Genomic DNA, 27,747 nt, shown 5'->3' on the forward strand with positions numbered 1-27,747 from the left:
AAAATTGGAAAAATATGACAAAAAGATAGACATGTAGGTATCCTAGAGAAGAGGTTAATGAATGAATTAGTTCCACACCTCAAGAATGGTAATTTATAACCAGCTACTGTTGCTGAGACTAAAACAAGGGAGATATATTAAACCTCAGCAGGAGGGAAATAGTTTAGATAGAAGAAAAGATAACCAGGATCCTGAACGTTCTCGTGTACTACGGTGAAAAAATGCAGGAGTGTCTGATCATTTTCCCCAATTCTCTTTACTTCTAGAAAGCCCCAGAATAGAGGAGTTGAGGAACTGATTTTTTTCTAGATCATAATCATAATCACTTATTTTATGTTTTAACACTTTGTCTCCCAAAGGCATCCTGAGCCATAGCTAAGATAACACAGTGCTTGAAATTTTGAGTGTAAAACATTTAACCTAGATAAACTGGCATTTAAATCTTCATTTCTGCGTTTGTCCCTGGCTATTTCCCCAGCTCCACTGTACAGCCACCTTGGGGTAGCAGCCCAAAGAGCCTGTCAGATTGGGTTGTAATGAAGGCTTTGAAAGGGGATAGTGTAGTTGGGAAGGTGGAAATGCCTCATGCCTAGGGGCAATCTGAGTCAAAAGCAGACAGACAAATGGGAGGAGGAGGAGGGAGGAAAGAATGTTTGAGCAAGTGAAAAGAGAAGGGCATGGCAACAGGAGCAGGAATAAAAGCTCTAAGGCAGGGCACACAAAGTGCTGATAGCTGCAGAATGAAGGTTAATCTGATGTTGAAAGCAAAGGGGTTTCTCAGGGAAGATGGGGACAAGTGTTCTGGTTTGAATAGTGAGGTCAGAAGGGTAAGAATTTGACATCAGAGGGGTTGCTACCAGGTGGAAACTAGATAACACAACAGTGTGCTGGCTGTGGCTTCAGCTACGGGAATAGGGGTGTCTTCTGGATTAATTTTTCCTGCCAAAGTTTACTGCTCGTCTCTGCCCTGAATACCTTTTACTCTCTATTAGATGCTCTCAGCTGTCTTTCTCCGGGTTGGGCTGGCCCCTGTCTCAGTTCTATGCTGAGATAGAACTGGTAACTACTGCCTTAGTTACCAAGTTTCTTCCTTGGTAGTAGCCCCTCCACCTCTGTGGTCCTGCTAGCGTTGCCCAGCGTGGTCCTTTGGCACCCTGGCCACTCTGGGTTACAGTAGCTGCTCAGCCTGGCTTCAACCCGCTCCTGACCCTGCGCCTTCTTCCCAGTATATTCCTGCTCTCACTGGTTCACCAGGTTATAACCTACAGCTTGGCTCTGACATTCAGTGCCTTCGAGGTTTTAAGGAGTCTAATATTCACCATCTGTAGAGACGGGGGAAGCATGATGTGGATGCCTGCTACGTGGGCACCATCCTTTTGTTGTGTAAAAGGGTCAGTCAGGGCAGGGTGCTCACCCAGCCTGAGCTGAGGCCTAGAGAAAAGTTTCAGAACAGTCTAGTTGGGAAGAAATGCCTTTCCAGGGCAGAGGAGGAAGTTGGAGCAATAAGTCTGTTAGAGAAAACTGGATGCTGCGGAGAATTAAGGAGCACAGAGCCCTGATTTGAGAGTACTGGCAGGCCTGAATTCAACTCTTGAGTGCTACTACATAGTCGCTCAGAAGTTAGTGACTTGAAACAAGCTGCTTAGCCTTTCTGGATTGCAGTTTCCATGAAGGAGGAGGAGGAAGAATAAGTGATAGTGATGATGAAGATCAACAACAACAACAACAACAAAAATCCATTTCTGTAGTCTTTACTGTCTGTACTTGGTACTGGCCTGAGGATTTTATGAGTATTAACTCATTTCATCTTCACGACTACCCGTGAAAATGGCATCATGATTATTCCCATTCTACAGATGTGGAAACTAAGATAAAAAGAGATTAGGTAACTTGTCCACAATGACACAGCTAACAAATAGCAAAGTCAGAATTGAAGCTCAGCAGCCTGGCCCCAGACCCCGTGTTCCTAATCACTTGGCTCTTTTGTCACCTGGTAGAAATTACATTGTGAAAAGTTGCTTGTCAGCAGAGGTTAAGGATCATTTAAGTTTTTAACTAAAAGATTTTATTTCAGCTTAATAACATAGTTGAAATGTGTTGTTTTGTCTGTGGTACTACTTTACCTTGCCCAAAGTATACAGGGCCCCTGGACACTTTCAGACTACATGTGCTCTCACTGCTTGGGGATAGCTGTTCTAAGATAGGCATAATGTCATGGGCACAGCATGATACTCCTTAGCTAATGGTGGACCGTGAACATGATTCAGGCTGAATTGCCTCTTGCAAACAAAAGAAATCAAGGCTATGTATTGAAAAGATAGGTAGAAAGAAGCATTATGTCTTTTGGAATACATAATATATGAGGTAAATAGTGTCTGGTTCTTTGTACACTTATTCATATAATTACCAAAATAAACCAATAGATAGTAATTAGCACCCTTGTTTTGCCAATGGGGAACCTAGAATTCAAAGAATAACTACCCAAGATCACTCAGTGTGAAAGATGCACAGACCTAGGATTCTAGCCCAGGTCTGTCCACCTCCAAAGCCCATGCCCTAGGCTGTTCATTTTGCTGCCAGCCCGTTGGAAATAGCCTAAAATTAGTTTAAATTAGGCCAGCAATATTAATGAGTTTCTTTCATAATCCCTTCCAACCCTGAAATTCCAGTTATATTTCTAACAGGTTCTTAAGAATAGCATGCTAGCCCTCTAGTTGAACACAGTGGGCCCAGGAACCTCTTTTGGGGATGTCCTGTGAAGCTTGAGTTGGAGACCTCTGATCTGGGCTTGGTCCCCACACCTCCAGCTCCTTGGTTTGCGCAAGGGACTGAATTCAGAGGGGATAGTGTGATTTATATCTCCAACCCATGAAATGTGAAGACAAAATACTACATTAATACTGTACCCTGTAAATCTTTTCTCGCATTAGCAGCCTTCTGGTAGAGTCGAGTTGCCAAGGAAGCATTGCCATATGTGCTGATGGAGCTGAACTAAAAGGAGAAGATTGGAAAACTAACCACACTAATAAATTTCATTTGAGGCAGTTGGAAAATGGACTGCTGTTTTGACAAGTTAGAAACAACACACACATCCATTCTCCGTTTCAAATGGTTAAAGTGAATTTCCAGGACCCAACAGAAACATCTTATATTAGAAACCTGATTTTTCTGCTGAGTTACCCAGATGTCAGATATATACGCACTTTAGACTTAAATGTGGTTGCGATGAAGTGCCTCACCTGGACTCTCTGCTTTAGGCATTACTGGGCCATGCTACCTCTCCTCCCTCTGAGGTCAAGGTACAAGGAGGGAGTTTGGAATTCCCACCTCTTTGACTTCATTGTTTCACAGATCATGACCTTCTTACAAAGACCATTTACCCAAGACTAATGTTTTCAAGGCCCACATCTGTAGTGGGCCTCAGATTATAATCCAGTCACCTTCATTTTCCTGTTTAACCAGACAAGGTAGTCACTACAAGAATGGTTCTTATCAACAACTTCCGTGAGTGCCAGCACCTGGCCTAGGTCTTAGGAATGGATTTGTGCTTTGGTTTTATTCTAAGTTGAAGTTAATCATATAATATAAGGAAGCTCGGGGCCTCTCTAATGTATTACTTTAAACTCCTCGTTTCTCTAACTTCCTCAGGTCTCTGCTCTTGCAGACTATCCTTCACCTGCCTCTAGAACTTTTTACTTTTTGAACTTTACTTTTTACTCTAAAAGCCACCCCATGCATCTACAGAATTTGGTGCATGCTCCTTAGTGGGCCTGGGAGAGAAGTTGTGCAGTGTACCAGGTAAGAGCACAGGCTGGAGTCAGACAGCCTGGGTGGAACCCCATTCCCCCATCAAACAGCTGAGCCACCATGGGCAGCTCCCTTAAAGTCGGCCTCAGTTTCTTCTTCAGTTGCTGTGGATAAAACAAAAACCACTGCCTAAGTAAGGTGTGTGGATTAAATGTGTTCATTCACATAAAACACACAGAGTAGTATGTGAATGTAGCAAGTGCTCCCCAAATATTGGCTGTGTCATTATCACTACTATTAATAATATTGTTATTTATTATCTGGTCTTCTGTGATCCAAGCAAGCCTCCAGTGCCCTGACTCCATGCCATAGCCTTAAGATGTTGGTGCCTTTGCACACCAACTGTTTCCTCTGCCTGGGTCACCTTGCCCTCCATTCTGCTCATTGTCTCATCTTTCCAGCGAACCTCCGCTCACCCTTGAAGTCCCAGGGCAAATATCTCCTCTTCTTTGATGTTTTTTCCCCTCCTGCAGGCAGAAGAACTGGTTCTCTCCACTGGGTTCTCATAGTCCTATGATGCCCCTGGGGTCTGGTATGCAGCACCTGCTGTTGTTAGGTGGTTTGTCCCCCATCTGGCAGGTGGAGACAACTAGCGTTCCCTTTTCTTCTAATCTCTGAATTTCTTAGGGGGGAGGCACTAGTCTCACTGTGTTCATCCCAGTTCCTCTCAGTACCAGGCACACAGAGAAGGCATTTGGTAAATGTTTGCTGAACAAATAGCTACTTGTTGCCTTCTTTGTAGTCTTAAATACAGGGTTTTCCCTTTTGTTTTTTGCTGTTCACAATGCATTACTAAATTTATGGTGAGAAGGATAAATTTCAGTAGTTTGAAAGGCTGGCTGAAGTGATTGTATCTAACACTGTAGTCATTAGGCTCTGTGGCCTGTTTTTGTATTAGTCATTTAAAAAGACTGTCACAGGATAGTTATGGAGACAAGAGTTCATCATTTAAATCACAGTGCTTTCAACCCATCCACAATTTTGGTCTACAATTTAATGATGAGAAAAATACATCTAGCAAGTAAATATTTAACTGAACATTTTGGTACTTGACGTGAATACAGGGAGAAAGATGAAAATTTCAAATGTGAAGAGGTAGTATAAATAGGCATATGCCCACGTATTACTAGTAGAAATTAATGTTGTACTTTTATTAGGTAATAACCAAGCCTTCTCTTATTATAGATATCTTGTTGAAAGATCAGTGAGTGAGTCTCATGAGTATAGTTTAGGAGAGAATGCTTGCTTTGGATAAGAATGCTTGCTTTGCCCAAATGGTTGCATATTCCCGTTTTTTCTCATATGCTGCCTCAGCTCATTTAGATTCTAAAGAGCACAGCCCCACTCAAGCTAACAAGAGCTTAGGGGGGCTTTTGATAAACATTCACACAAGCGAGAAAGAAGGTAGAAATCTCAGGGATCCAAGAGCAGGAGCTGCACTGGAGCCTGGCCTCAGTGGGACCCGAAGGTGATGGGGACGGGCGCTCCCACCTGTGTGCCTTTCACAGGCTATGTGCATTCTCTTTTTAGAGTCTCCATTCCTTTTGCTCCACATTCTCATCTGTCCACCAATGTACTTCCTCTGCTTATTCATGGTTTCTGCTTCCTTGTGACATTAGCACACACATGACTTCCAATTGGCTGCTTTCCTTGCTCCACCCATGACATCTTTTCATCTTGTTGCTTCTGTGCCAACTTGTCCCCTCTTCTCTAAAGACTGTCAGTCAGTCATCCTCCTGGGGAAGGCATCCTAATTGGCCAGCTCCATTTTTGGTAGCAGGCTTAGGTTGCTGAACTCTTGATTTGCGTATCTTTTAGGTGTTTTACATTGTCCAGTCAGCTGTGGCCCTGGGGATGAAGCACGCTTAGATATTATAGTTGCTTAGTGAAGGGCTGCAAACTCAGGCCAGGCGAGATGGCTCACACCTGTAATCCCAACATTTTGGAAAGCCTAGGCAGGAGGATTGCTTGAGGCCAGGAATCTGAGACTGGTCTGGGCAACATAGTGAGGGCTTATCTCTTTGTTAAAAATAAAAAATGAGAAAAAACAAAAAGAAGCGTTGCAAACTCAAATGCTGATAGGATCTAGGCAGGTTATGTAAGTGAACAAATGCAGCTGGGTGTGAGATGCAGATACACATTTGCACATTAACACAGAGTTGAGTGGTGTATAAAGATACAGATTTTTTGAGTAAGATGGCTAAAGCTTGTATCCCAGTCTCACCACTTACCAGCTAGGTAACTTGGAACAAATTACTTTATCTCTCTATGCCTTGGTTTCCTCTCTATAGAGTGGTTATGAAGATTAAATGAGTTAATAAAGTTTGTAAAATGGTACTTGGCACGTAATAAACGTGATGCACTTTTAAAGAAAATTTTCATTAACATCACCATCCTTATCCTTGTTTAATTCCACAATGAAGGACTTTCTCCCATTTTTCCATGAAAACATTAAGCTGTATTCATCTTTTTAGTTTCCCCCCTTTATAAGGCTATGAGCAAAGAAAAAATTTATGAGCAAGGAAAAAATTGTGACGGTATCAGTAGAGCAATAAAAATAGAAACTGGAGGCCGGGCGCGGTGTCTCATGCCCGTAATCCCAGCACTTTGGAGGCCGAGGCAGGCGGATCACGAGGTCAGGAGATGGAGACCATGCTGGCTAACATGGTGAAACCCCATCTCTACTAAAAATACAAAAAATTAGCTGGGTGTGGTGGTGGGCGCCTATAGTCCCAGCTACTCAGGAGGCTGAGGCAGGAGATGGCATGAACCCAGGAGGCGGAGCTGGCAGTGAGCCAAGATCGCGCCACTGCACTGTAGCCTGGGTGACAGAGTGAGACTCCGTCAAAAAAAAAAAAATACAAACTGGCACTTGGCCTCATTGAGGTATGGGCCTCAAAGCAGGGTGGGCACCACCTTGCGTGGTTTCTGTCTGAAGGATGGAGCCTCATGCAATAGAGCAGATGGCTGGGATGTCAGAAAGAGGCCCGGGGTCAGTCAGTTCAGTCAGAACTGAGCCTGTGAACTGACTGTTAGGTCGGTGTGTTCATTGATCTTGGTTTTTTGTTTTTTTTTTTTTTTTTGAGGCAGAGTCTCGCTCCATTGCCCGGGCTGGAGTGCAATGGTGCAATCTCGGCTCACTGCAACTTCCACCTCCTGGGTTCAAGCAATTCTCCTGTCTTGGCCTCCCGACTAGCTGGGACTACAGGTGCCTGCCACCACACCCAGCTAACTTTTGTATTTTTAGTAGAGACATGGTTTCACCTTGTTGGTCAGGCTGGTCTCGAACTCCTGACCTCAGGATGATCCACCCTCCTCAGCCTCCCAAAGTGTTGGGATTACAGGCATAAGCCACCGTGCCTGGCCTCATTGATCTTTCTTACAAGGAGGTCAGATTATGTTTGAAACTTTTTGTTAGTCAATAAAACACACCTATAGGTTGGATACATATGGCATTCAAGCTAGTGACCTCTCAGGCTGCTCCTTTAGGAAGAGAGTGTGGGCAGGGCTGGTCCCTCAGAAGAGGCTGTGAGTGGACCTTCTTACATAGATAAATTAGAAAATTGTACTTCCAATGAAGAATAGTACCATGAACCTCTCTCAAAGTATGACACAGGGTGCAACATGCTCCTACCCTCAGGGTTAGCTTGGTGTGTGTTTCCAAGAAAAAACAATTGTGATTTAAATTTTTTTTCTTTAAGAAGAACAAATGAAAATGATGACATTTCTTAGTTCAGATACATAGCTCCACTAAATGTTCTAACAGCCTTCCCCAAAATTGGTCCTTGATTTAGAAAATCAAGTGGTCCACTGATTTAGAAGGCAGAAGGAAAGGAGCAGACTTTGGGGGAATAATGAGATTTCCTATATCACTAATACTGTTGATTTACCCAATGTGCAAACGATCCAGAATGTGAGATGGAATGTACTTGGGACTGATGCGGCTGTTAGAAGTTAGTACTTAAACATTCCATTTCAAATATTCTCATTAAGGGTAATAGCAGAAAATTGCAGCAGAGATTAAGCAGTTTTTAAGTGGTAATCCCCTCTGTAGAACTGTTGATTTGTTTAGTTAATGCTAATTTATTTAATATACTTCTACTTTTTGTTGATTTTTAGGTCTGTTGCCACAGTTATTGGGAGTTGCCCCAGAGAAGGCCATAAAACTTACAGTAAGTCTTTTGAGTTGGTGCTTCTTATTAAGGAATTTTGTACATACTCAAGAATCTAGCAGGTATTCTTATAGGAAACAGCAGGTTTGTTTTCTCAGAGGTGCTAGCTAATTTGAAAGCAGGGGAACTCACCACACACATTTTTTCATTATTCCCCATTTAGCAGTGGACATCCAAAAATGTGATAATAAACTTGAGGACTTTTGGTGGTTGCTGCCATCATTGTTGTCATCACAGCAGTAGCAGCTAAATTCCCTTCAGTATCTACTATATTAGGCACATGACATATATTACCTTTTATTGGTTTAATCTCAAGCAAAGCATGATCCACAGTTTATGGGTAAGGAAACTGAGGCCTGTCGGGCTTAAGTAGCCTACCTGTGTTCACACAAATCATGAGTGGGAGAAATAGAATTTAAAATCAGACTTGTCTGACTCCAGAGCATGTCTTTCTATTACACCTGCTGTTTTTATAGGATTCGTGGTTAGGGTGTGTTCTATAAAGCCAAATGTGCAGGGATCTGGGTTCTAGTTGAAGTTGATCCTTTATCAGATTATTTGCCCAGTGCCTGGCTCACATTTGACAGATGGTTGATATTCAGTTTAAGCGTTTGTGGAATATACAAATATTTGCATCACTAAGGCCATAAAGCCCCAGAAAGTAAAACTCTAGCTTTAGGTTGGGCTGTGTAGCTTTGGAGCCTGAAATTCTTCTTTTACCGTTTTGTTATGTGACCTTGAGATAGCTAATCTTCTCTGGCCTATGTCTGCCAAAAAGATATGACTGTTTGTTAAAATTTCTTGTACTACATACCATTTTGAGAATATTATATTAATTAATGTAATTTATGTTCTTTGAGAATCCTTGAGGAATTGTTAGATATTGAATTTCTTCTAAGCTGAAAAAGTCTGCTCAGCCAAATTTATCTCCATGATGAGTACTGTTTTAGATTAATTCTTGTTAGAAGACTTGAAAGTGATTTTTAATCAAGCCTTATAAAACAGTTTTAATTTGTAAGATGTATGTTTTTATTTTGTCACTATTGTCAGTGTGTCTCCCTTCTTAAGCTATTCTAATTGCAGAACGTATTTTTGGCTTTCATTTATCTTTTAACTTTTCTCTTGAAACATCAGTGATGCATATATATTTTTCATTTTTTAAAACTATGATACTATTAAGAGTACTTCTCAAACTATTTTAAGATCTGTTAATTTGTGCAATTTATGATTACTCCAATAGACTGATAGAAAAAAATAGCATATATTGACAGATGCATATTTATAAGTGTTTAATGACTTTCTTTATATTTTTCATCAGCTTCTATAAATATTTTTCTTCAAGGTGAACGATTTTGTGAGGGATAAATTTATGCACAAAGATGGTTCGGTCCCACTTGCAGCAGAAATTCTTGCTGGAGGCTGCGTAAGTACCTTTTGAAGATCTCTACATTGAAAAGACTTGTTTCACATATATATCACTACCATGGTCAACAGGTGTGGACTAAGGCTTCTGTTTAACCACAGATCCTGCACAAGGGCAGAGTCTACTAGGGCACCTCGGCTTTTCCTAGACAGGCGAACCATTCCAGAGGTGGAAGGGTAAATGTTTCTGATCTTACTGCCTGTGAAGTCATGCCTGTTAAATTCGTCATTGCTTATGGTTTGTTCTGCAATAGAAGTCGTTTGTGGCAGAAGTGTTTGGGCTTTGAAAAATCTTTGCTAACCTTTTCTAAAGTTAATTTTTAGTACATTCTTTCCTCATGGCACCCTCTGCTGGGTCAGGCACTAAAACTTGTAGTTTGAAGTCAGCAACCATAGCTCTCTGCTTGGCTTTGCCTTGCAAGTGGCAGCAACTGTTCAAGCTTCCACTGCTTTTGGGAGAACAATGCTGGGAAATAACTGGCTGAGTGTGCTCTGCATTGTCAAAAATGCTTGGAATGATTGTTTCCTTATATGGATGAACAACTTGCATCTTGTTCTGAAGCTCAGCAAAACATTGTGTCTCGTTTTATCTCATGTATTGGTTTGTTCATGTGAATGTAAATACTTTAAGTAAATTAAACTCTTATACAAAGACTAGTGTTATTTAAAGATAAGATTGGTTAAATAACAGGCTTTGATCACTCAGGCAATACAATATTGGTATTTTTTTTTTATCTGAACCTATTTCTTATAAAAAAGATGAAGTCACTTTTTTAAATTGACTTACTCTGGGCAGGAAGTAGTATTCCTAAAGTAATTTTTTTCTTGATGATCCTTGAATTTAGACGTTGGGCAATGTTTGTGTGGAAAGGGCTTATTGTCCTATCTAACGTTGAACGATGGTTTCTTAAATGTAGCAGGACCTAAGAAGTCCTAGCTCCTGGTATTCTTTAGAGATGGATGGAATTTGGCTGCTGCCTGACTCTCTGTTTGATCACTGACCTGTCGGAGATGGCCAGGCAGGATTCCCTTGTTCTGTAACTTTAGGAGCGTTCAGGATGGAAAAAAGGAGCCTTTAATGTCCTAAATAAAAAGGGCACACAATAATAATCAAAGAGAATTTTAGAAGTTGCTCTTCCCCATAAGTACTCTCCATTTAAAACAACTCTGTAGTTTCCATTTGAGTAAGTAGGTTTTCTAATTTTTGAATAGGTATATCCATAGGCTGTGCCTAGCCTAGTCCTTCAGGTTGTTGCAGGGCCCAGGATATAGCAGGGTTTTTTGGTAGGTCAGGTGGGGTTGTTGTTTTTTTAAGTTACATTTTAAACTTTCTGAAAAGATATGATTATAGATTTCTGTAAGAATTAAAATGTAAAATTAATTATGACACTACTCAAGATGTTGGCAATCGTCATGGCATGGTGCCCAGAGGTTTATTTTCTTTTTAATGAAAGCATTTTGCCTGCACATACCTCTGGGTGCCAAGGAGATTGGTTGTGGCACGTATTTTCTAGGTGCCATCTGTAGGTGGTCTTGTTTTTGCATATGCAGCCGCCCATTTCAAACACAAAGCACATTGGCATCAGAAGTGGTGCCTAGTTATGTAAAGAGATGTAGCCCTTTTCAAACCTGATCTAAACACAGGCTTAAAATTGGAGCCACTTAGGCTTTACAGCTACTTAAAATATCTGTGAAATGAGGTTTGCCATCCTTCATCTCAAAGAGGTAGACAGTGGTCCTTAGCTTTTCAAGTCTTCTCCCTTGCCTTTTTCCCCCCCCCAATCATTACTTTAAGAAGTAAGAGTTTATTTTCAGGTAAGCAATCCTGTAGGTAGCAGACAACCCAGGTCCCTTTAGATCTCTGAGTAGATGAATGGATGGTTCCATTTTCTGTGTGTGTGTTTGTATGTGTGTGCACGTGCTTTTTTTTTTTTTTTTTTTTTTTTAGACAGAGTTTCGCTCTGTCACCAGGCTGGAGAGCAGTGGTGTGATCTTGGCTCACTGCAGCCTCCACCTCCCAGGTTCAAGCAATTCTCCTGCCTCAGCCTCCCGAGTAGCTGGGACTACAGGCACACACCACCATGCCCAGCTAACTTTTTTGCATTTTTAGTAGAGACTGGGTTTCACCATGTTGGCCAGGATGGTCTCAATCTCCTGACCTCCTGATCCACCTGCCTTAGCCTCCCAAAATGCTGGGATTACAGGCGTGGGGCCACCCTGCCCAGTCATGCATTCTTTAAGTAACAGCAGCATCTTTCTTTGCAGGCTTTGGCAAAGTTTTCTCTATAATTGGAGTCAGTCACACACCTTAGAGGGTTGTTGTGAGTTCCACAGCCTCATCTGTCCTATTGGGAATACAAAGGGTTTTGTAAGGTTGTGTCACATGAGCGGTTCCTCATCTTAGTTCATCCAAGCATTGCTAGGTGTTGACTTTTAAGTCCCTGGGGAGCTCACCTTGCTTCATTATTACTGAGAATTAGTACACATGGCTGACTTTTGCACTTGTAACCAAAGCTGCTCATTTCTTTGAACAAGGCTTATTCTGTTAATGATCTGTTTTCTGCAAAAATGAGGAAAGTATGTAGGGAGATCTTTGTCTCATAACTTCATAGTGTTTAGCTAAACAGCCTGTTTTATTGTATATATTTTTTTAGAATGAAAGTGTTACTAAATTTGGAGGGGAAAAATGATTGTCACTAAAAAGGAATAAAGTTTATCCCATTTCTTATTTATTATTTTTGGTGTAATAAAGCCTGTAACTGAAGAGATGAAAAAATAATCATCTGTTTCGCTGACATATGTAAAAGGGCTAACTTTCATGTCTAACTTTATTTTTAAACTCATTTTTTGCATTTGAGATTAGTTTTAGTTTAGAGCACTGTTAAAAAATTGACTTCAGTTTTCTGAGCATTTTTATAGATTCACACTTTAACAGTAGTGATACATTCAGCGTGTTTTAAGACAAAACTCGATGCTGCGACTGGGGTTTACAAACTCTAAATCTGAAATAATTCTTTGTGGTTTCTGTTTTCTCCATAACTTGGGTTTCTGCATTCTAAATTAGGCTTGTAGTTGTGGGAGTTCTGACGGAGACCTGGACCTTCAGTCTTCCTTGCATGAGGTATATATATATGTATACCTTCTGTTTTTTTCCATCTTTTCCCTTCTTGGATCAAAAACTTGGCGCCTTTAGAGGAATGTGATTGAGAATCTGTGTTAGTGACCGTGGAAACTATCAGTCAGTGTGTCAGAAGACAGAGGTTCTGTTACCACTAGCCACTTCCAGTTAGGTTCCCAGTGATTCTGAAAACTGATGTATCACCTCTGAATTTATTGCTTTTATTGCTTTTTTGCTGTTACTTTAAGAAAAAAAAATAACGTATGTAATGCAATATGATCTGTAGGCTGCAGTGCTTCATTCAACAAAGTAAGTGTATGACTTTTATATATCTAGTGTAATATGCATCTAGGCTGAAATCTTGAGGAGCCTGGGATCTTTAGCTTTTGATCCTTTGATCTTTAAAAAAAAGTCACCAGGTAAGAAATACAAGTGGTGCAATGACTAGTTTCAAGGAAGAAATATAAATATGATGATTAATTTATTTGGCATGAAAATAAATCTAATATTACTAAGAAAGAAAGTCATGAAAGTATGAACATCTGTCTTATAAAGCCATATTTAGTAAAAACTGTTTATATACCAAGAGAAAGTAATAGTATTGTGTAGTAGTTTTTGGAAAGACGAATTAACATGTTTTAAACTACGGTCCTTTGATAATGGGTCCAGGGTATTTTTTCATTGGGATGCACACATGTGTGTGCATGAGTGTGCATGTTGTAAATATAATTGGTGTTTATAGAAGTTTATATTCATTTTGAGTGCATTTTGAGTTGGAAAAACAATTTATATGCTTGTGTCACTGGTTCTAAAAGGGACTGGTGAGAGTAACACTGTTGGGAAAACATGGAATGAAGAGTAATCTTAATTACACTCCCTTATAAATAAGTAGGACCCTAATGCTGTTTCCTGCCTGATTCCTACCATAATGGTGATTCCCATATGCATGGTGTGTTTATGCCAGTTTGTCCAGCCACATATCAAATACTGTTTTTAAGGCAAGTTTTTATTACTCATCTCATACATTACATTCAGTTGCAGTTAATTTATATTTTGAAAAATTTTGAAAAACACAACAATACAGACACAGATGTGCCTACCACTTAGATTGGTGGCAAACTTGACAGTGCAGTTGGAGGCCCTTTATGTACCTGTCCAAATTGCTTTTCGTTCCCTTACCTCTGTCTCCCAAGAGAAAACTCTGTCCTGACAGTGGTGTTTTTCATTCTAAGCATGTCTCTCTACTTTTTATTACCTGTGAATATCCTAAGCAGTAAAAATGTTTGTTTTTGAATGCTTCATCCTAACCCAGTGCTCTAGGAACACCTCATATGATTCCCAGATTGATGCCTTTGCATTTTTTCCCATTAGTGCAACTCATGTGCTTTGCTTATCAGAAAATAATAGTAAATGGGAGTATGACGTTCAAAGTGTTGGAATGTGGCAGATACTGCGTATGTCTGTTACAGATGTGTGGGTTTCTAGATGGACTTATGGTTGGAAAAGTGTATTCATTTAACCAAGTTTTCGGTTACTTGGGGTTTCTCCCTAGACTACAGTCATTTCTTCAGTCTTATGATTTAAACTTATACATGATACTTAGTCAGTTTAAAAATGTTAACCCTCCCCACTGCCAGCATATGCTCCCTATCTACCTATCAGCCTGCCTTCCCATCATCCCTCCCTTCTTCTCCTGCTGCTATGGTTCTTACCACCTTCAAACATTCTGTATAACTTACTTATTTTTCATGATTTTTGTTTATTTTCTGTCCCCTTCACGGTAGAGTACAAGTTTTGCAAGAGTAGGGATATTCTTATTCATTGATGTATCCTGGGGACTGCAGGCATTGCATGGTAACCTGTAGACTCTTTGTAAATATTGGTTAAATGAAAGAATTTTAAAGCTAAAATCACTCAAAAGTGATCTTGTCAATCTTCACAGCCAATCAACGACAAATCTGATAATGGACTCATTTATATCTTTTCTTTAATGTTAGTCAAACCCCTTCCCATCATTAACAATAAAACTTATCACCTTTCTCTCCAAGCCATACTTAATGATAATACCCAAATCACCAAGAATAGAAAGCATATAGCTGGAGATCATTTTACAAAGTGAAAGTGTTCCTTTTAAAACCTTGCCATTCTAATTTTTGAGAATTGCCAACAGGGATGCTTCTTCTTCTTGTTTTGTGTGTGTGTGTGTGTGTGTGTGTGTGTAAATTTAATCCTTTTGAAAATCATAGCCATTTGTACTAAAAATAATCGCATCTAACAAGAGGCAGTCCAGTTTACTGGAAAGAACATGGGCTTTTAGTTGGTTTGGGGTCCCAAGGCCTTCACCTGCCAGATGTGAATCAAGGATTAGACAACTTAGTTGACTTCTCTGAGTTGCAGTTTTCTTGTCTATAAAATTTAGATATCAACTTTCTCTTTCAGTTATGTATTGCTGTGTAACAAACCCCTCCAAAACTTAGTGGTTTAAAACAATAATCTGTTCTTTTTCATTAATGCTGCCTCCTTCCCATGGTTTCTGTCTCTTTCCCATGGTTTCAGCTGGAGTGGTGAGGCAACTAGAAGTTCCAAAATGTCTTCTCACAAATGGCAATCAGCTTGGAGCTCAGCTGGAGCCATGGCTAGGGGGACAGGTTCTCCACATGGCATATCTGCATGAGCTTCCTCACACTATAGTGTCAGACTTAAGAAGGTGAGTTCCGAGAGCAGAATAAGAAGCTGAGAAAAATCTCAGGCCCAGTTTTTGAGGTTATGCAACATTAATTTAGCCACAGTGTGTTTGTTAAAACAGGTTATAGGCCAGCCAGATTCAGTGCCAGGGAAAATAATCTACCTCTGAATGGGAGATGTGGCATTGATGTTGCAGCCATCTTTAATGCACCACAGTTACCTTGCCTGATTGTGGGAAAAATTAAATGAGATAATATGTATGAAAGAATTAAATCATGACTTAAGTGCTAGTCTTCCCCCTCTTCTAGTGTCTACTTTTTAACTTCTAATATATGTGTGTGTGTATATATATATAGAGAGAGAGAGGATTTTGTGAAAATGAATGTTTTAGTTTGGCTTTTTGGGTGGAGGGGAATGGAATAGGTGTATTGGAGTTTGGATATGGCTGTTGAGGACTTCAGCTACCTCAGGTGCTCCTGAAATCTCTGGTCTTCTTTGTGAACCTGCTTATTTGCCATTTCTCTACTGACTGATTTCCTCTGCTGGGTAGCATAGCATCTTTTTTCTAAAAATGACTTTAATTTCATTCTGTGTCCACAGTGCATGCCAATCCCAGTTCCAAGGCTTTTCTCCTAACAGGAATGATCTCAGTGTTTCTCCATCATTGAGGAGGAGAGGTGTTCTGATTATCTATTGCTGCATAACAAATAATCTGAAAATTTAGTGGCTTCAAATAGATACTTATTATTATTCTCTCTTGTGGTTCTATGGATTGACGGGGCTCAGCCTGGGAGGGTTGTACTTGGGATCCTTACATGGTTATGGGCTAGTGGCAACTGGGGCCAGACTCATCTGAAGGGTCAACCGGGATAGATATCCAAGGTGGCTCACTCTTGTAACTGAACAGCTGGGGCTGTGCTCCAGAGCACCTGCTTGACTTCTCTGTGTAGCTTGGTCTTTTCAAACATTGACAGTTTGATTCTGAGAGGGAGCCTCCCAAGAGCAGGCATCTTAAGAGTCCTGGGCAGAAACAAGACTTCTTATGACCTGACCTTGAAGGTCACTGCCAATGCATTCTGATAGACAAGCCAGTTAGGCTGGCCCAGATTCAACAGGAGAGAAATTAGACTCCACATCATAATAGGAATAATAGCAAAGGATGTTTCAACTACCACTGGAGGATTCAGTAAGCTGTGTTGTGGGCTGGGAACATCTTCATTGCCCTTCACCTTGTGAAGGTTTCATAGCCCATCTCATGCCTTCTCTGAGGATCTGTTGCTGATCCTAGAACCCATTCATTCTCTAGATTGCTTCTGGTAGCAGGGGGCAGAAACTCACCAAAGTTGGAGTTAATCAAATGAAGGTTTACTTTAAGGGTACCCATTAAATGAAATTGAAGGCTCTTGAGAATTGAGGCAGCATTAGGAACTGTCTACTCTATTTTCTCTACTTGGCCTTTGCCTCTCTCACAGTGACTTTGCATCCCTCTGCACATCTTTTGACTATTCTAATCCATAACTTCTTCTGTTCCTGAAGAATTGGTATTGACTTTCTCAAGAATTCCCTTCGTGTTCTTGCCAGCCACCTACCCTTTCTCTACAGTAGGAGACAGCCTCTTTTCATCCCTTGCCCCAGCCCCAGCTAATTAGCTCAAGTTGTTCAGTTTTGTTTTGTTTTCCATTTAATTATTGAGAGAGGAAATCTGATTGGCAAACCTCATCTTTGTGTGCCAGGCCATACGTATGGCAGCCTTGAGTCATGGCGCCACCCAGATATTAATGACTTTGCTTAATGTTTCCATTTGTTTCAACTATCTATAAGTGTCTTCAAACCTTTCTTGTACTGTTTTGTTTTTAGCTCTGAATTCTGTAAGTTTGCCTTGAATAGTATTGTGTATACTTTGGTCATAAAATATACTCAAAGTCACCATTCCTTATGACTGAACTTGAAATCCCTTAAGATCTCATACTCAATCATATCAAACCAGGAAGAAAATTTCCTCATATAATGAATACATATATTCTGACAATCAGAGCTGGTGAGACAGATTGCCTGAAGTGGATTTAAGTCTTACTTCGCAATCTTTTTCTTCCCAGGATTTCCTGTGGATACATAGCCTCATAGTGTGGTTTTCTTAAGGTAGAATTTTTATTTCACTATGCAAGTCTCTGCACATATCTTATGTATAAATATAAGATGATGTGAGGCTTAATCATTAGGTTGAATTTTTATGAAGTCACTCTTGTGTGACATGTGAATTAATCAAGATACATTATGCATTATAGTGATGCTATAGCAATAATGTTAATTTTTTTAATGCTTGTATCTTTATAGCCTTTTGTAGTTCAGTGAAAATCTAGTGATTATATTGTTTTCAAATGTTCTTATTGTTATTATTTGGAATATTCCCTGGGAGAACTTTTTGCATACTCCCCCAAAATGTAAGACCATATTAAAGATTTTCTTGATTTGTACTTACACTTTATCTCTGCCTTCCATCTCCTCTTGACTTGGAGGGTTGGAGACTATATCTGGTGTTATATGACCTACTGTCTTTGTCAACCATGGTCACTGCTTTGCCACTTGAGGAGATCTTCCTTCATAACTTTGTGCTGACAACTAATTGCATCTCACAGACCTTGAGTAAATGGCTGAACTGAGACATCTGTAAGTATGGATGACAGGGCCTATGTTGCACTGTTACAGCTGTGTGTCTAGCATTGTGTCTGACATATGGAAGAAACTAAAAAAAATCTGTTGAATGAATAAATGCTTGACTACAAGGTGTTGGTCATAGATTTGGAAAGGAAGGGTAGTGACTCTCTATACCATGGTACTATTAATTTAGAGACTGATGGCCAGCAAAGAGGAATTAACTCCAAAAACTGGTGGGAGAGTAGGGGTGCTGGAATCGGGGGAATAGCTGTAACCATGGCTAGGTGTCTACATATCCAGGATATTTCACAAGAAAGTATTCCATGATCACCCAGTAATAGAACCAACCTTTATAAGGCTCCTATTTATTTTATTTGACTTCATTTCTAAGAATGACAAATAAATAATCCTCAAGTATATTCAGAATCTTAAGAACAGGATGAAGATAAACAACTTGGAGCATTTGGTATAGCTTATTTATTATGGCTTGTATTTTAAGTAGAAAAGACTTTATTGAATGACTAACATGAAATTATGTCAGAGTCATGAAGGAATCATAGAAAAGAGGAGCTTTAAAAAAGGAGGAGCCAATTAATAGCCAAAAAAAAAAAATGCTAACCTCATGGCACTATCTAAATTTGCAGATTTCTGAAAAGCCAAGAGGCAGCTCCATTGGTTTTCTCAAAAAGGCCTCCAGGCAATGGGACTAAGGCATTGGTCTTGAATAGAGTTCCGCTGCTTGCCTACTCCAATGAGAGGCTCTTTCTCCAGATGATTTCATCTTGGACTGAGGGCAAAAATAAAAGAAATATCTGATGGTACTAAGGGCTCATGGGTGCTGTAGATTGAATGTTTATTTTCCCCACAATTGCTATGTTTAAAACTAACTCCCAGTGTGATGGTATTAGAAGAGTGGGACCTTTGGGGGTGATTAGGTCATGAGGGTGGAGCCTACAGGTTGAGATTAGTGCCCTTATAAAAGGGATCCCAGAGAGGTCCCCACTCCTTCCTCCATGTGAGGACACAGTGAGAAGACAGCATCTGTGAGCCAGGAAGCAGCGCTCACCGGATTCCAACTGTGCCGGCACTGTGATCTGAGATTTCGAGCCTCCAGAACTCTGATAAATGAATTTATGTTGTTTATAAGCCATGTAGTCTATGATACTTTGTTACAGAAACCCGAACAGACTAAGACAGTTAAGGATAGCCTCCCTGGCTAAGGGCTGCCTTCAGTGGCTCAGAAATGTCATCTTATTAGGGGAAAGTCCAACTCTCATGCTAGACACTGGGCCAGCCAGATATTTCCTTTCTGTTTTTCTCCCTTTACCCTCTCTGGGAAAGTCTCAGAGTTGTTTGACTCAACACAGTTCAAATATTGGGTCATCTTTCTGGATTTCTAGTGAATAGGGAGGAGTTTGTTATGATAGGAAAATCTGAAGAAAGACTGGGCCATAGCTTTCATACAGTTAAGGTACTTTAGACATTGAAGGTCTGTAAATCATTAAACTATTCTGGTAGTAGTAGTCAAAATACACATGTATAACAGGCAGACCCCAAATGTTAACATATTTGACAGGCCCGTAAGTTAATTGCTTTTTAATGTCAGTCAAATGGATTCCACTTTGGTTTCTTGGCCAGGCTTCTATGGGCCCATTAAAACCCCATGAAGCTGAAAACATGAAACTTAATATTTGTAAAACATGTAAACAGAATAGCCTTTTTCTGCCTCACCATGTGGTTAAGACATTAGGACTAGGATATTTCAGTTTGGTATCTTTCTCAGAATCCAATTAGAGTAAGAATCTATTTTATTATCTTTTCAATCTTGTTAATAATCTAGTAACACATTTTTCACTTAAGAGTTTTATTTTCATACCAAATCAAAAGAAAAAAATTCTGTATTGCTCTATGTTTAGAGATGTGCATTTAGTCAGACAGTCTAACTTAGTGTATTCGTTTGGTAGGGCTGCCGTAACAAAATGCCTCATACCACAGAGTTGGAGGCTTAAACAACAGAGACTGGAAGTCCAAGTTTAAGGTGTTGGCAGTTTTGGTTTCTTCTGAGGCCTCTCTTCTTTTCTTGCAGATGGCTGCCTTCTCACTGTGTCCTCACATGGTCACCCCTCAGTCCATGTGTTGTCTGTGTCTTAATCTCTAATTATAAGGGCACCAGTCATATTGGATTAAGGCCCATCCATTAGACTTCATTTCTTCTTAATTACCTCTTAAAAGGCCGTAAGTCCAAATCCGGTCACATTCTGAGGTCCTGAGGGTTAGGACTTCAGTATACAAATTTTGGAGGGATGCAATTCAGCCCTAATGCTAGGGTTTAAGGAAAGGTCTTTCTTTCAGTTTGTGAGGACTGAAGTTTCTGATTGCAGGAGGGTGATGATGTATCTTGTGAAGGCAGTGGGCCCAACACACTTCCCTTCAGAGCTCGACAGGGTGAGTGGCCTCCCGACCTCATGCCACCTCATCTTTGCCAGCTTCTTTGTAAGGTTGCTGAATGCCGTCTTCAGCACTTGCGAACAGTTGTGAACAGCACTTGACTGCAATTTGGCAATGTGTTTTAATTTATTCCATCCACTGCTATTTGCTGAATATCTCTTTTTACCTGTGAGCTCTGCATACAATAATAATAGTTGTGTTACATACAAATTATTTTCATGTCTCTATTTAACATTGAGTTAGTAAGAAAGTAAATGGAAAATATGTTGAACCTTAGATTCCTTTACAAGTCTTTATTTTCTAATTTATTCAAATGTCAAACACTGTCATCACTTGTGTATTCTTCTTAATGAAACATAAATCACTAGACATTTATTACTATATATCTTGTTTGTAGTTACAATTTTGTTTGTGTCCAGATAATCAAAATAATGTATTTGGGTTTAAGTAAAAGTCTATTCTATAACTTTATATTAATCTATTTTTGACACGTGTAAGCACACATTTTAGAATGTCAGTGTGCAATTAGATATTCTTAGCACATGTCATTTGTGAAAAGCACTTTAAATCTAAGTACATTCAATTGAGCATAATTAAAATATCAAGATACATATTCTTCATATACGTTTTGCCACTTAATTTTTTAAGTAGCTATAAGTATCTACCATGTGAATTCAAATTAAAGGAGGGTGATTAAATTACAGTTATATGTAATGCTTTTAGTTTAAAATATAGTTGAAATTGTGCCATATTAAAAATATACTGCCATGTTTTCTATGGACAGCAGACTGATGATAGGTTTAATTTTTTTAATGCAAGACTATTAATATTCTCTGAATATTCTCAAGACTGTTGACTAGAATGATTGGGGGTTGGGAGGCGTAAGAAGGCTTGTATTTTTATCTAATGAGTTCTTTTGACTTGACTCCTGAAGTCTCAAGAAAATGTTCAGGAATACTATCTCATTTAATAAAGAAGCATTGGAGAAAGCCTTGTTTTGTTGATACAGATGAAAGGAAATGGATCATGGGGAAATATGAACTGGAGTTCCTGAACCCTTATCTTTTAGATAATGTATTTAGGCTACTGATATTTCCTATCATTGTGAAAATGAGCAGACAGCCTTGGTGAGTCAGTTTTAAGGCACATGTAACTGTTAAACTTACTTGTCCACAACTGTTGGACCTAAAGTATATTATCATTTTAGTGAAGGCCATTGTTCTTGGAGTACTGAGAGAAAATGGGGCTGACATTAGAACTCTGGATTGTGTTGCCTTTCTAAAATGTTTGATTTCTTAAAATTCTGTTTGTTTGTTTGTTTGTTTTCCGAGATAGTCTTGTTCTGTCACCCAGGCTGTAGTGCAGTGGTGTAATCTTGGCTCACTGTAACCTCCGCCTCCTGGGTTCAAGCAATTCTCCTGCCTCAGCCTCCCAAGTGGCCAAGACTACAGGCACATGCTACCATGCCCAGCTAATTTTTGTATTTTTAGTAGAGAGAGGATTTTGCCATGTTGGCCAGGCTGGTCTCCATTTCCTGACCTCAAGTGATCTGCCTGCCTCAGCCTCCCAAAGTGCTGGGATTACAGGCGTAAGCCACTGCACCCAGCCCTTAAAATTCTGTTTTTAAAAAAATAGCTATATCACTTCCCTATGTCAAACCAGAAGGGTCAACAATGAAGTCATTATGTAACATGGCAAGAGGGATTCGGGTGGCAAAACCGTAAGGAGGAGAAGAAGAAATCAAGCTTATAGAAGCACGTAGACACTGAGCGAAAGACGCAGTGATAGGAACCACAGTTTGGTTTCTTTGCAGACTAGCCCATTTCAGAGAAGGGGGTATTAGAAGAAAAAACCTATAATTTTACTTTGAGCCGTGAGGACCATTTCACGTGAAAAAAAACCAGAGCATTTGGAAATAATGATGCTTTGTATCAGTAGAACGCTGTGCGTTTGAGAAGCTTGGTGCTTGGACTTCATGCTGACATGGTTGTAGTCACAGTCCTATTGCCTTTTCTGGTTGCTCTCAGCACTCCTGGATGCAAAGGTGAATTTATGAAGATCATGGACTTCCGATATAAATTACAGCAGCCAAAACTGTCATATGGAGGTGTGAACTTAAGATTGTATTGGTAGATAGGTGAAGCACCCATTGCTCCTATCTTGAAACGACTATGCTATATTTAGACAAAACCTACATCAGTATTATTATTTTGCAAGCCCATTTGAAGAAAATTAAAACTGTCACTAGTTATATATTTTTGAGCCTAAAATATTTCTCACGGCTGGGCATGGTGTATCACGCCTGTAATCCCAGCACTTTGGTGGGCCGAGGCAGGTGGATCACTTGAGGTCAGGAATTTGAAACCAGCCTGGCCAACATGGTGAAACACTGTCTCTACTAAAAATACAAAAATTTGGGAGGCTGAGGCGGGCGGGTCACGAGGTTAGGAGGTCGACACCATCCTGGCTAACACAGTGAAACCCCGTCTCTACTAAAACCACAAAAAATTAGCCGGGCGCGGTGGCAGGCGCCTGTAATCCCAGCTACTCAGGAGGCTGAGGCAAGAGAATGGTGTGAACCTGGGAGGCAGAGCTTGCAGTGAGCCAAGACCATGCCACTGCACTCCAGCCTGGGCGACAGACGGAGATTCTGTCTCAAAAAGTTGGCTGGGCGTGGTGGCGAGCACCTGTAATTCCAGGTACTTGGGAGGCTGAGGCACGAGAATCTCTTGAACCTGGGAGGCGAAGTTTACAGTGAGCTGAGTTTGCACTACTGCACTCCAGCCTGGGTGACAGAACAAGACTCTGTCTCCAAAATAAATAAATAAATAAAATATTTCTCAAGGATTCAGATTTGGGAATTTTACTGCCCAGTAGCCTAGCTTTCTTATTATTGATTAATATACAAAGAAAAATTTGATATATCTGATGAAAATCAGTTATATTGTACCTACAAAAACATCTCTTCCATATTACTTGATGTATTTTAATGTCACTGAATCCATTGGTTAATCTTTATCTCTTAGAAGCTCTTAAAAGTCACAGGAATTCTAGTCCATATGATCAGATTAACCAAAAATTGAGGCAGCTACTCTGTTCAAACAGGAAAGAAAAAACTGAAAATGAATTGTTATATTGAATCTGCTTTTTCACAGTAGACAACTAGGTGTAATGGTTCTGAGCGTGGGTTAGAAATTGGGCAAGTCTGGGTTCACATTCTTTTACTACCTTGAAGAGAAGTCTCTGCTTCCATCTCATCTCTAGAAAGATGGGAATAATATAGCTTGTGTCAGCATGATTGGGGGATTGAAGGAGAAGATGTCTGTGAAGAGTTTAGCACGGTGCATCCTACATCAGAAGTGCTTGACACGTGTCTGGCTCTTGCTTCTCCAGGAAGGAGAGGAGGGGAGAAGAGAGAGTTTGCAGGGCTGTAATTATTCAAATAGTTACAGCTATCTCTTCTTTCTGGTCACACTGGTGGATAATTTGTTCTTGAAAAGTGTCTCAAGATGACTGCTCCCACTTAGAAGTTGGAAAATCACATCCTTCCAGAAAGGGATCTAGAGGACAGACTTGTGTGAAGTGTACGTTGTTAGAGGGCTGACTGGAAATAATCAGTGCGGAGATCACTGTGAGCAGAGCCACAGCCCTCAGGTCCCATAAAGGGCAGAACGATAGGAATAATCTACTGCATAGGAAAGCCAAAGAAAAGAAGGAGGACGAAAAGCACTCTGGGGAGGAAAAAATAATTGGGGTTCACTACTGGGATATCTTTTCCTCTGCTGGAAAAGAGGATCCTTCATACATAATGAATCACAGTTTGGAAATGGAGACTTTGAAAAAAAATCCTTACACAACTGGTAAGAGAGAAGTCTCATACCAGCCACTGAATTTTTGCAGCAATTTGGGCCTCCCTCCACAAGTATACTTTCAGACTCAAATTCCTCCAGCATCCAGAACCTCTTGATTAACTATGTACGCTCAATAAAGAGAAAAAGATGAGACCTCTGGGAAGCAAGAATTGGTAGAAGCTGGGCCCAATACAGTGGCTCACACCTGTCACCCCAGCACTTTGGGAGGCCAAGGTGGGTGGATCACTTGAGGCCAGGAGTTTGAGACCAGCCTGGGCAACATGGCAAAACCTGTCTCTACTAAAATTACAAAAAAACTAGCCGGGTGTGGTGGCGTACACCTGTAATCCCAGCTACTCAGAAGGCTGAGGCACGAGAATCGCTTGAACCCAGGAGGTGGAGGTTACATTGAGCCAAGATCGTTCCACTGCACTCCGGCCTGGGTGACAGAGAGAGACTCTGTCTGAAAAAAAAAAAAAAAAAAAAGATGCTGAAATGCATCAAAACCAGCCTGCTCGTCATCCTCTTTTAAAAGAAAAAGATGAGTAAACCATAGCGTTACTCATTAGGATGTTACCAGATATGTGAGTTGGTCAGAGGGACTCCTAGCTACAAGTAGAAGGGGTCCACTCTACCATTGACTGTATGCAAAGTAGCACATTTTATCTACCTTTTTAAGATACTCGGCCGGATGCAGTGGCTCACGCCTGTAATCCCAGCACTCTGAGGGGCTGAGGCAGGCAGATCACCTGAGGTCAGGAGTTCAAGACCAGCCTGGCCAACATAGTGAAACCCCGTCTCTACTAAAAATACAAGAATTAGCCAGACGTCGTGGCACGTACCTGTAGTCCCAGCTACTTGGGAGGCTGAAGCCTAAGAATTGCTTGAACCTGGGAGACGGAGGTTGCAGTGAGCCAAGATCATGTCACTATACTCCAGCCTGGGTAAGAGAGTGAGACTGTCTTAAAAAAAAAAAAAAAAAAAAGGTACTCAGTGACTCTGTGACTCTACATATTTGGCTCTTTCCATTTATCTAGTCTTGTGCTAAACTTTAAAAATTTCTGACACTTTATAAAATGTGTGTAAATGTGTATTGATATAAGATCCTCTACATGATTTTTTATTCAGAATATTCCTGTCTTCAGACATCTTCAGGAAACCCTGTTGGGGTTTTGTTTAGGAGGATTGCTTTGGATTTAGATTAACTTAGGAAAAAGTTACAATATTTAACTGTTATAATCATTTTTAGGATAATTTGCATTTTAAATTTATAGCCCAAGTGACATATTTGCAACATTGAATCTAATGATACTTATTTCTCTTACATTCAAATGTTTATGTGCCTTTAAAAAATACATTTTTTCTTCATTTTGATCCTATATATTTCATGTTAAGTTATTCTTTATTAATGCCACTTGTAAAAGAATAAAAATATGTAAGATTTCTTTTGGTGTACCAGTTCCATTGTTCTCCTCTAATAAAGATATATAATGTTTTTGAATGTCGGGTCCCCTTTTGAAAAATGCTACAAAAAAACTGTTCACGCTGGTGCTAGTATTCAATACTAATAGAGTGGGCAATAAAATGTTCCTCAGTTCCTGATAATAGCCTGGGTGAGAGTCCACGTGGCACTGAACTTAGTAATTTATCTTCTACAGTCGTGGATGCACACAGTGACTCTTAATAGAGAACCCGCTGTGGTGCTGCCTGCAGCTCTGGGTCCCCTGCGGCCAGGTGCAGATATGCAGCCCAGTGCAGATGTGCAGACCTAAGCCCTGTTTAAACACGTGGCCACCTGCTGTATCTTCTAACCTGTTTTGAGTTGAACAGAATGCGTGAGCCTATGAACTCACCTCTGTGGTCATCAGCTGCTTCATCTTCTCTTCTGTGTTACAGATCACGGTAACTTAATCCTAACTTCCTATGGAGAGTCAGAATATTATTTTACTATTGATTCCAAAGGGGTCTTTTGTTGCTGATGTGGTTTATGCATCAGAACTTTAGTTGTTCTTGTGCCAAATTCGATTCTGTTTGTTTTTTTTTAAATCTCCAAAGCATAAATAATAAGGACAACTATGATTTGTCAGTTTCTGCTCTGTAACAAATTTATCCCCCAACTCTGTATGTCACTAAAGCAAATCCAAACTCTTCATGTTCTACCTTTCACTCCTCCATTCAGAACTTGTACTGTTATGCGTAAGCATAGCATAATTATCCCTAGTAGTTTTATCTTTCCACTCTCTTCTCCCTAGATCTTTTCTCCTTAATTACCCTAAATGAATTGTCATTGTCTCTTGATTGCTCTCGTAAACTACTGTCATTTTCTCACTTTCCCTTCCCCTGCAAGTAGACTACACAGCTCTCTCATTCCCCAGCATCCTCTTTGCAATCCTAGGTCACCCCATGTGCTGGACTTTGCCTCCCTGTGTCAGTAGACGTTGTTGGTCCTTTCGCCTTCTCACTTCTGGAAGCCCTGTTCTTAACTCTTGTGCCTGGATTGCTGTACCACTGGTGTATAGCAGAGGTTTTTCATCACTTCATGGTCTCTCGCCACTTTCCATTTTTCTTCTTCATCCTCCCACCTTATCTAAACCCCTGCCTTCAGTTAGTATGTGGAGTGATGCCCTCATCTGTGTCTCTCATCCCTCTTAACTCACGCTTTCCACTGCCTTCTAAATGTGTCATTATTTGTCTTTCCAACACTTTGTTCCTGTTACACAGATGCAAAATCTTGGATCCTTTCTTTGAGCTTACTCACTCTTTTTGCCCTATATTCAGCAGCCAAACCCTGTTCTCTGTTGCATCCATTACCCAGCCACCTCTATTCAGTATACATATGATTGTTCTAATTCTGGCCTTTTATCACTCACCTAGTCGTCTAACACCCTAATTGTGATCCCTGCCTCAGGCTCTGCCTCCCGGATGAGCCCTCTCCCCTCTGCTCCTTAGGCATCTTCCCAAGGCATAGATAATGCTCAGACCTCTACAGCTCCTAAGCTGTGTTTACCAGCTCTCCTGCTGATACATAGTCACACAGACCATCTCCAGAATGCAGCCTATTCTAGGCAGCATCCTGGACCTTCCATGAGTTGGCTCCAGCAATCTTATTTTCAGCCACCTTCTTTCATACCCTTTCTCCATGCCATGTAGAGCAAAAGGCTGCCATGATAAGAACTGTAAGTGTGCCGCTGGCATCCAGCCACTTGAGCTTGGAATCCAAGCTTCACCTTCCTAGCTGCGTGACTCCAAGCATGTTAAATAGCCTCCTTTACTTTTTGTAGCCTCAGTTTCTTCACTGAAACCAGGATTTTATTTATTTATTTATTTTTATTGAGACGTAGTCTTGCTTTGTCACCCAGGCTGGAGTGCGGTGGCACAATCTTGGCTCACTGCAACCTCCGCTGCCTGGGATCAAGTGATTCTCCTGCCTCAGCCTCCTGAGTAGCTGGGATTACAGGCACCTGCCACCATGTCCGGCTAATTTTTTTGTATTTTTAGTAGAGATGGGGTTTAGCCATGTTGGCCAGCCTGGTCTCAAACTCCTGACCTCAGGTGTTCCACCTGCCTTGACCTCCCAAAGTTCTGGGAT

General features: G+C 40.5%; 1 protein-coding gene across 3 annotated transcripts in view; it reads left to right on the forward strand.

Moving 5' to 3' along the window:
• The window catches only part of SLC25A13 (solute carrier family 25 member 13), a 209,893-nt gene that overhangs the window by 150,438 nt on the left and 31,708 nt on the right, over positions 1 to 27,747 (forward strand). For all 3 annotated transcript variants that reach the window (XM_054495050.2, XM_054495051.2, XM_054495052.2), the window contains 2 exons: positions 7,927 to 7,979; positions 9,322 to 9,402. In XM_054495050.2, the coding sequence (XP_054351025.1) occupies positions 7,927 to 7,979; positions 9,322 to 9,402 (134 nt within the window). The remainder of the gene's footprint in view (positions 1 to 7,926; positions 7,980 to 9,321; positions 9,403 to 27,747) is intronic.

The sequence above is a fragment of the Pongo pygmaeus genome, chromosome 6 (assembly GCF_028885625.2).
Source record: "Pongo pygmaeus isolate AG05252 chromosome 6, NHGRI_mPonPyg2-v2.0_pri, whole genome shotgun sequence".
Lineage (NCBI taxonomy): Eukaryota > Metazoa > Chordata > Mammalia > Primates > Hominidae > Pongo > Pongo pygmaeus.